Consider the following 8,941-nt stretch of genomic DNA (forward strand, 5'->3'; position numbering starts at 1 on the left):
TGCATATGTTTACATGTGTCCAAACTTTGCATCCTGAAAATTCTCTCCAGTTCATGATTTACAACATAAAAATAAAGGTTATCCTCACTGTTCGCCTCATGCCTCCTCACTTGACAAGAATACGTCTGCTGGCTTGTAGTTTTTGAAGAGGAATCTTCACTCATCCATTAGAGTACAGTCAATGTTTGTTTGCAAATGGATATTGACATCAGTTTGAGCGTCAGTCCTGGTGAGATGGTAGAGGAGGCAGTGCAAAAAAAGATGCAAAACAGAACAAAATTGTCTTTCATGATACTCCACTGATCCTACATGTGATGATTATTCCCCAACATCCTCCACAGTTTGGATGTTCCTGGAGCTGGGTTTGTTTCAGTGCATTACTCAGGAGCATTTTAACAGTGTGTGGGCCTCCCAAGTTATAGAAAACAGTCCTATAACATCAGGCTGCCCTACTGCCCAAATAACGTTTCCTGGGTCAAACGTAGATGCCCTCGGGGTTGAGGCTGGAGGAGATGGTGGTCTGAAGAGCGCGGAGGTCGCTGGGTAAGAGACGTGAGGAGCCACGTCTTGTCAGAGAACCAGACTCCACTTCTGAAACGAGAAGGTCTAAAAATAAAACACAAAACTAAATTGCCGGCTATGGACGCCATTCATCCAAAGAATCACATGTGTTATTCTTGTGATTTAATATTCTGCTACTGATCTACAACTCACTATTACTTTATAGATGTGATGAATAAGTTGCCATGTGCACTTTTCAGTGCAAACATATCACTATGAAACTATGAAAACTATGAAAGTTTACCACATGACAAAAAACCATTCTGGGGGATTTTTCCTTTTGAGAACGAAAATAGGGGATTTTCTTTTTGACTTGCTGTGAAACTCTTACAGCATTTCATGGCTGCTGGTGATTTGGTCCATGTAATAGGGTTACAGACTTAAGCTGTTATGGCACAACAGTCTTGCCTCACCAGCCGTTAAGTCTACAGTCTAACGTGTGAGTCTCAGGATGACCACAAGGTGGCACTGCGTCCATTGTTTTTACGCATGTAAGAACATTAATATGTAGAGTACCTCAGTTAGAATGAGGCTGGCTATGATTGAACTTGTTCACAAGGTGATGGTAATGAGGCAAGTCATGAAGTCTGGTGTGTACATGGTGTGTACATGGATTTATATACATGTGTGTGTGTGTGTGTGTGTGTGTACGTGCCATTGTTGTTCTCTGTAGGTTGAGCAGGCAGCACAGTGACCTTGGTACCAGTCTGCTGAATGAACTGCTGCAGGTTGACCTGTCGTAGCTCTTTTGTCAGCTGCTCCAGCTCCTGCTCCTTTTCCTGTGCCGGAAAAAAAAAAAAAAAAAAAAATCACCATGACAACCAAAGGAGGTTTACACCTGTACCCTGACATAAATCAAATAACACACTCAACCACCTTTCAAATCCACACATCAGTATTAAATTTAGATTTACTTTGACTGGTAGTTTTCTTACAGATGCTGGTGCTAAACCCTCCATTTGCATCTTCTTCTACATTCACTCAACTTTAACTGAGGTGGATTTAATTTGTGAAAAATCAATAAGGGATCAAACTCTGCTCAGGATCTATCCAGAAGTCATAACCCAGTTGAGACGGCTAAAGAGAAGACTTAGCTCCCAGATGGTTACGCAACTGCAGCCAAGGGATTGTGTACTTATTCAGGCCCCTCTCTAATCAGGCGAAGAATGCTGTAATACCCTCCCTCCCTTTCCCTTCTCATTACCTCACGCTTCCCACACCCTACTGGACCTCGCCTGTACACAGAGCTCCTCGAATCATACTAGGATGCATGTATCCACCGCGCATCCCTGCAAGCCAGAGATTAAACTTTGCTTCACTGCCCACAACTTAATGAGCTTAGATTTCTATGGTTCCACCTGGTTGCCGGGGACTGAATTTTCATGCACACATACACACACACACACACACACACACACTGCAATGACAAACTTATCTAACTTTTTAATTAGCAGTTAAAAAAAAAAAAATCAAACATTTTCAGCATGCTCCAAATGTATACACCCCCATTTTCAGCAATCCGCCAAAGGTGTGTCAAATCCTGAGGTCAACTCAAAATAAAAATACTAAACAGTAAAATCTGAGCTGACCTGTAATCTCTTCCCTGATTGGCCAAGTGAGCGTTCCAACGCCCTGCAGCTGCTCTCCAGCCGCGCTGTTTGTTGGCTCTGCATTTCCAGCTCTGCCCTCACTTTCTCCAGCTGGGCCTGCACCTGAAATCCAGAGAGTGGAAGAAGTGAAGAGTGAAAGCCAGCGCTCATCCAAACTTTTCAGAGGAGATGGGCAAAAGCAGCTAAATCGCCCTTGTAAAAACATGTAGGAGGGCTCTTTTATGCTTCAATGTGTTTTGAAGTTCAGGATTTGAATGAGAAATGACGCAGTGTTGTGAGTGGTATTCATCTTCATGAAAAGAGAAAACTTTGGAGCTATATACACCGGGGAAATCTCCTATTATGTCCTTATTAAAGAAGATGAATTGCTCCCAGCCAAATCCTTCATTCATAATCAAATGAATGGATTTCATTTCACCACCACATGAACCTATAATGGGGTCAAGAGATCTCTAAAGGCGACACAGTTAAAAACATTTTTGCCAAATCTGTCTGCATGTCGCCGTGAGTTTTGGAAAACCGAGCTGTCCAGAAACCAAAGATTCTACCTCCTCCTCATTGATCTTCTGGTTGAGCTCGGCCTCCTGCTGCAGCCGCTCCTGCTCCAGGCCCGTCTCCATGTTCTGCACAACATGACATGAAGAATAAATGCTGTGGCAAAACTGGTATGAAAATGATCTTCATAGAAAACTAACAAGTGGAATCGGGCAGCGTCTCTTTGAATGCTGAGCTCACCTGTATGCGTGCTAAGTACTCTGAAAGCTTGGCCTCGCAGTCGCGCACACGGGCCTGCAGTTCGACGAGCTGCTGCCGGAGTTGCCGCTCACTCTCCTGCTCGATTTGCAGCTCGTTGTGCCAGAATTCCTCCTCCTCCATCTCAGCATCGTTCCTCCTCACCTGCTGCTCTAAAAGCAGCAGCTCCTCCTCCAGATTCTCTCTCTAGTGGCAGAAAAAAAAAAATAATTAGAAATGTTTGATTTAGGATCTTAAACCTAATATATTTGAAGACATGAGGGTTTTAAAATCTATTTTTCTAGTAACAGCACTGGCAGCTGTGGGTTTTTCTCACTTCATTGGCCTCGCCGGCGGCCTCCTCCCATTCTCCCAGCTCAGCCTCACAGCCCAGCAGACGGCTCTCCAGGGCCTGCAGTTTGTCTCTCTGCAGCTGCACCAGGCGGCTCAGCTCTCTGGCTGGACTCCCAGGTACAGATGCTACTCCACCACCTCCAACTCTGCTCAGGTTCAGGCTCACACTGTGCTGCTGCGGCTGTTTGGCTGAATGGATGGATGGATGGATGGATGGATGGGAGATAAAAGGTTATTGACAAGTAGAAAAACAGAGGTACAAAGGGAAGGAAATAATCTGTAAGTGACAGTAAGCGTGAAAACTGGGCAAAAAAATAAACACACCAACTAAACACTCTACCTTCAGCATCTCTGCTTTTTCCAAATATGTCCCGCAGACCCTTGGCCCCCCCAGTGAAGGTCAGAGACTTCCGTTTGGGTTCCCTTCGTTTGAGCGAGCGGTCTGTCCCTGACGGGCGGAGCTTGGCCAGAGGTGGCAGGCTCTGCCGGTAGAGTCCACGCTCTGGGACGCGAGCCTGCCCGTCAGAGGTGGGCCGCTCGCTAACGGACGGGCCGGTTCGTTGGAGGATGAGCTGCACGTCGCTGGCATACTGACCCCACTTGTTGAGGGAGACCACTGGGTTTTCATTTGGAGCCAAGTGACGTTCTGTCTCCCGCCATTTCTCGATCAAAGTATATCTTCCGGTGCGACCTGGGGCACAATAAAAGAAAATTGCTTAATATAAAATATTACCAAGATAAACAAAAAGAGGATGAGAGACGTCAGGTATTCAGGGGTTTTAATGCTGTTCCCTTACAGCTAAAGCACATGATATTCTCCAGATCTATCTCATGTACAGACACTTTCCTGTTCACTGTCAACTGGCTTGCCAACTCATTTCCAGTCTGTTTAGAAGTGCACTTTAGAGGATGCTAACCCCTGTTCTGTCTTTTGATCTTGCACCATCACTGTTCGAGCTGTTGGGACTGTTGGTCCTAGTATTCTATTTATTGCAGGTTACCTTTTTTCCACTGGAAAGGTTTATTCCTCTTCACGACACCAAAACCTATCTTCAAACCACAGTTTTTAACAGCAAATGGTCTACTTTAAATTAATGACTTGTATAAAAATTAGAGATCCACTGATCCGATACGCCAATATTAATTTTATGAAGTGGATTGGGTGACAGCAGTAACGTGACCGATCCACATGAAATACAGCTTCAAAGTCATAAAATGAAGTGTCTCTGCTATCAGTTACATCCATTCAATTGTGGAGGGAGTTAAGTGTCACAGCAATCCCTTATTACACATAAAGAAAATTATTCCAACAAGACCGATGCAGTGAGGTAAACAGATGTTAAATTTAAGAGCCACAGCACTAGTATTGATCAGTACTCAATATTAGCATATCCTGAGTTAAGGTATTGGAATCAATATCAGGAAAGACAAAGATGGATTAGATAAAAATATCTAATTTCCAATGTTTCTGCAGCATTAAAACTGAACTCATCCAGGAGACATTTGAGTTTAAAATTTTACTTTTATAAGGAAATGCCTATCGGGGATGATGCCTTTGACAACTCAGCTCATACATGTCCAATAAAACTGTCTCTGTCGTAGTTGGTGACGCCCTCTGACCTGTGGTGTTCCCCAAGGATCTATCCTCGGCCCCTTGCTTGCAAACACAACATTCACTTTCATTATTATGCAGACAACACCAGATTTATGGCTGTTAAAACATCATTTATTGACTTGGTAACCTTTAAATGTCAAGCATGTAGCCCAAAAAACTAATTTGACAAATAAGGGACAAGGTTCTTCTGTCATATTTTGTCACGATGGGTAAGCAATTCAAAAAAAGTAGTAGCACAAGAAGTTCAATGTTGTGTTGCAATGAAGAGAAATGAAACACACAAAACTCAATTCAATGAATTCTTTTACAACTCTCCCACGCTCGTCCACCAATGGCAGATTCAAAGAACTTTCTCAATGTGTTTTAGTGAAAGAACTTTATAGTGGGAAAACTCAACTCAAACAGTGACTGTGCTGGGAAAAGGATCAATGGTTCATGGCTTTGTATGTGTGTGTGTGTGTGTGTGTGTGTGTCTCTGTAGTCTTGTCTGCACACATGTAGATAAGAGCTAAACACTGCCCATTGCACCCTCACCCTCGTTTTGCACAGTAAGGGTCCTTGTAAAAGAGGCACATTCATCACTACAGCCATTCACATCAAAGTGCCCCAGCCTGGACAAAAGGCACAGGGAACACAAAGGACAGTGAATGCCATAACTCCCGCTACACTGTCACTGTGAGAGACGCACATGTTTCAGCTCGACGAAAAATCCATCAGTGGGGTTAGTGATAAATCTGCCCGTATTTAAAAACAGTTCACGTCAAATTCTAATGGTCTTGGATACACAAAACATTATCTACAACACAAGCCATGCGATGACGAACAGAGGTGTGTCACCTTATTTCTCTGCAAATGAACAGAACATGTCAATAAATCAAACTCTGCAGCATGACTCATCTCATTTTATGCAGCCCAGTTATGGTGAATATCTTTGTGCCCTCAAGTCGCTTTTCATTTTCATGCAATTTATCATCTCCAGTATGTCTGACAACCTGACTGACCATTTACATGACATGAAGTTTTTCAGCATGAAAGCCAGAGGGAGGGGATTTTCATCTCACTGTGTTAAATCTACTCTTCTGTGGTGACGGTCTTTGTCTTGTTATTGGTTTACCTTTTGGATTCTCTAAGACTTTTGTGTGTATTTATATTGGGCTGTGAATTCTCCATCAAGCAACCAACAATACTTCACATCTACAGTTAACATTCCTCTGATATCAGCTCTTTTTCAAGCATCTGCCACCTGTGAACAGGAGAGATCAACATACTGTTTCTCATACTGTAGGAAGTAGTTTGAGCTTACCAATGGCTTGTGCCAAAGCAATGACCACTTCCTGGCATGTGGTGAACTCCGTGACCCCGCACACGATGCGCTGCACTCCGTCCACCCACACTTTCAGCTCCATGGCCTTCATCCAGAGGCCCTCATTCCTCCACACCACAAAGGGGTGCTAATAATGATTTATTGTCCATCCTAAAAAGGGGCGAAAAAAACACACTGCTCAATGCTTGTCAAACAAAAACCTGCAGTAATCAATATTTTTATACTAAGAATGGATCAAATAACTAAGTGTAAGCATTTTAGCGTCTTGCGGCTCATTGTTTTGGTTGTATGTCCTGCAACTGTACGGACTTGGTTCATTCTCACTGCTCTCAACTGTTTTCAGTTAAAAAAACTCTAAAAACCCACTGCTAGCTACCCATCCAGCACTAAAAGTTAGCAACTAGCTAGTGGACACAGTGGAGCATTTAGCAGGAGTTTGTCGAGACCAAACCAGAGCTAAATTGATAGTGAATATTGAAATTAATCCAGATTCAATGATTATTTTTTGTTGTTAGGTTTTAATTACAGTTCGTTTAGAATCACTAATTTGACTACAGTTTTGTAAAACAACAACACAATGTGGTCATTTTGTCAAAGTACACCTTACATTTCCTCAGCCTCCTCTTTCAATTTATTTTTCTTAATTTCCCAGAATTACCTGAGAGCTACAGAGCAAGAATTAGATTAGATTAGATTTAAAATTTGATTTAAATATCAACCAAACACACCGTATGGTTGTGCTGAGTGACACCAGCTTCCTGTAAACCAACAACTCACATCAACTTACAACACTTATTTTTTTGAGAAGCAGTTTCCTGTAGTGTTGCTGATTAATTGCTGCAACAACCCACTTGTGGTGCAGCAACTGTGACCGTCTAACAGGCCTCATTCCATATATTTTTCATTTGCTGGTGTCGGTGCAGGAACACTTACAGCAGTTGCATGCGCGCTGAACGAGAGCCGTTCCAAACTGCTGACACAAGCACCTCAGCAGCGAGGCAGTCATTACGAGCCTGGCAAGGCCACGACAGCGGGCCAGAGCAACAGAGCAGTGAAGGAGCAGATGCCTAAAGCTCAGACTTTTGCAACCCTACTGGGCAGCAGCCCTCCTTTTTTCCTGACTGGCCCATCAGCTCTGCTCTGATCCTTGTCTTTCATATCGCTTAAGGCTTCCCTTAACAATTTAGGCGCCTTCCATCTTAATCACAGCTGGAATGGGACACCAATTTACCTACCGGTCCCCCTCAAGGCCTTTTCCTTCCGAGACTGCACACTCCCCTGTACTGGAGGCATCTGGTAAGGACAAGGCCTGCATTTGGTCGGGAGCAGGAGAGTTTGTAAATGCAGACAGATACTGCAGGATGCATCTGACACCTGTTACAGCCCACTACATGAGTCTGTTACAATGAATACAGAGGGGGGACAGAAGAGGGACGAACACATTAAACAAGGTGAATGAAACAAAGAGCGGGAGGTTGGGATGGTCTGAGGAGAGAGTGGAAACACTTTTCGGATGAATGCGAGAAAACACAACCCACAACTTTGGCAACAACAGTACAAATATATACCCACAAACAGAACATGCACAGCCCAAGATACAGTGTAAAAGTCTTAGTACTACTTCTAATCTAAATGTACTGTTTGCTAAGTAAAACTTGGCTTAAGGAGTTTCTTTGTTAACAAAAGCTTTGTGTTATGGTTTCATAACACGCAGCATCCTAACAGATGATGTGATGACGCCTGACATTTTCACAGCTGTGGTCGACATGTTGCAAAACAATGTTTATTCAATGAGGAGCGATATCCAGATCACGCTGAGGTTTTATCCAGGAGGAAGAGCCAGTTGACACGAGCTTGTAAACCTGATCTTACCCTCCCTGTCTCTCTCACACACTTTTGTACAAACACACACACATTTGTTGCACGTCTATGCGAGAAGTCGTACTGAAGTCATTCGCTCCTCTGCGATTCAATTATCATAATCCTATCATCAAAAGAGAATTCATTTTCACTTCATTCAAGTCCAAATAAATATTGCTGAAGAGAGATTCTAACACGCACATGTTTAGGCCTTAAGTTTGGGCTTTAAGCTTTTAGAGACTGTTTATAAAAATGGTCAAAATGACAAATGTTTATAAAAGATGTGAGTCTGGTAGAGCAGGGTGTCACATAAAGCTGCTTTAACTGTTTTCTCCAGACTACAAGTCATCTTTTCCACTAAGGTAATACTTTAATATTTAATTAAAAAGATGATTCAAGCTCTTGGAGACGCTCTTCAGCTGCGAGCGCAGACATGTGGAAAGAACACCTATAGAAAGGGAAGACATTGGCCGCACTAACAACTCTTCTGCAGTTACTTTCTTTCCTTGACTCACTTGCTCCCATTGGCCCCTTGACACAAATATCACAACATATGCTAGGAGGCTTTTATCAGAGTCAGTGCGGTGCCATAGGAGCAGGCAGCTGTGCAGGAGCAGTTGTTCAGAGCAAATCTATAGGTACAGAAGCTTTGATCCTTTGCATAGCTACAGAGATGCTCTCCATGGGTGAGTCCAATGGGAATCAAAATCTTGCGCCTATAAGCTGCAGAGAACAGGATATAGAAGCTGTGACTTGGGAATAAAACACCGCGCCGGCTTCAGACTTATTGATGTCAAACTAATCGAATCTCTCGCTCAGCAGCTCAAACAACAAATCGCCTTTGAAGTCTTGTTTCTTCGTGGAGACGATCCTCGATTTTCTTTA

At 43.2% G+C, this 8,941-nt stretch overlaps 1 protein-coding gene across 1 annotated transcript; it reads right to left on the bottom strand.

Annotated features, from left to right (window-relative positions):
• Positions 1 to 450: 450 nt before the first annotated feature.
• rassf8 (Ras association domain family member 8) lies at positions 451 to 6,278 on the bottom strand. Its single transcript, XM_022749402.1, has 8 exons — positions 6,176 to 6,278; positions 3,586 to 3,948; positions 3,241 to 3,386; positions 2,907 to 3,104; positions 2,720 to 2,794; positions 2,151 to 2,273; positions 1,185 to 1,340; positions 451 to 583 (listed from the first exon to the last, which is right to left on the bottom strand). Exons 1-8 carry the CDS (start codon positions 6,276 to 6,278, stop codon positions 476 to 478), a joined length of 1,272 nt encoding a protein of 423 aa, XP_022605123.1. The 3' UTR covers positions 451 to 475.
• Positions 6,279 to 8,941: the final 2,663 nt, after the last annotated feature.

This window comes from Seriola dumerili, unplaced genomic scaffold, assembly GCF_002260705.1.
Source record: "Seriola dumerili isolate Sdu_G_001 unplaced genomic scaffold, Sdu_1.0 BDQW01000138.1, whole genome shotgun sequence".
NCBI lineage: Eukaryota > Metazoa > Chordata > Actinopteri > Carangiformes > Carangidae > Seriola > Seriola dumerili.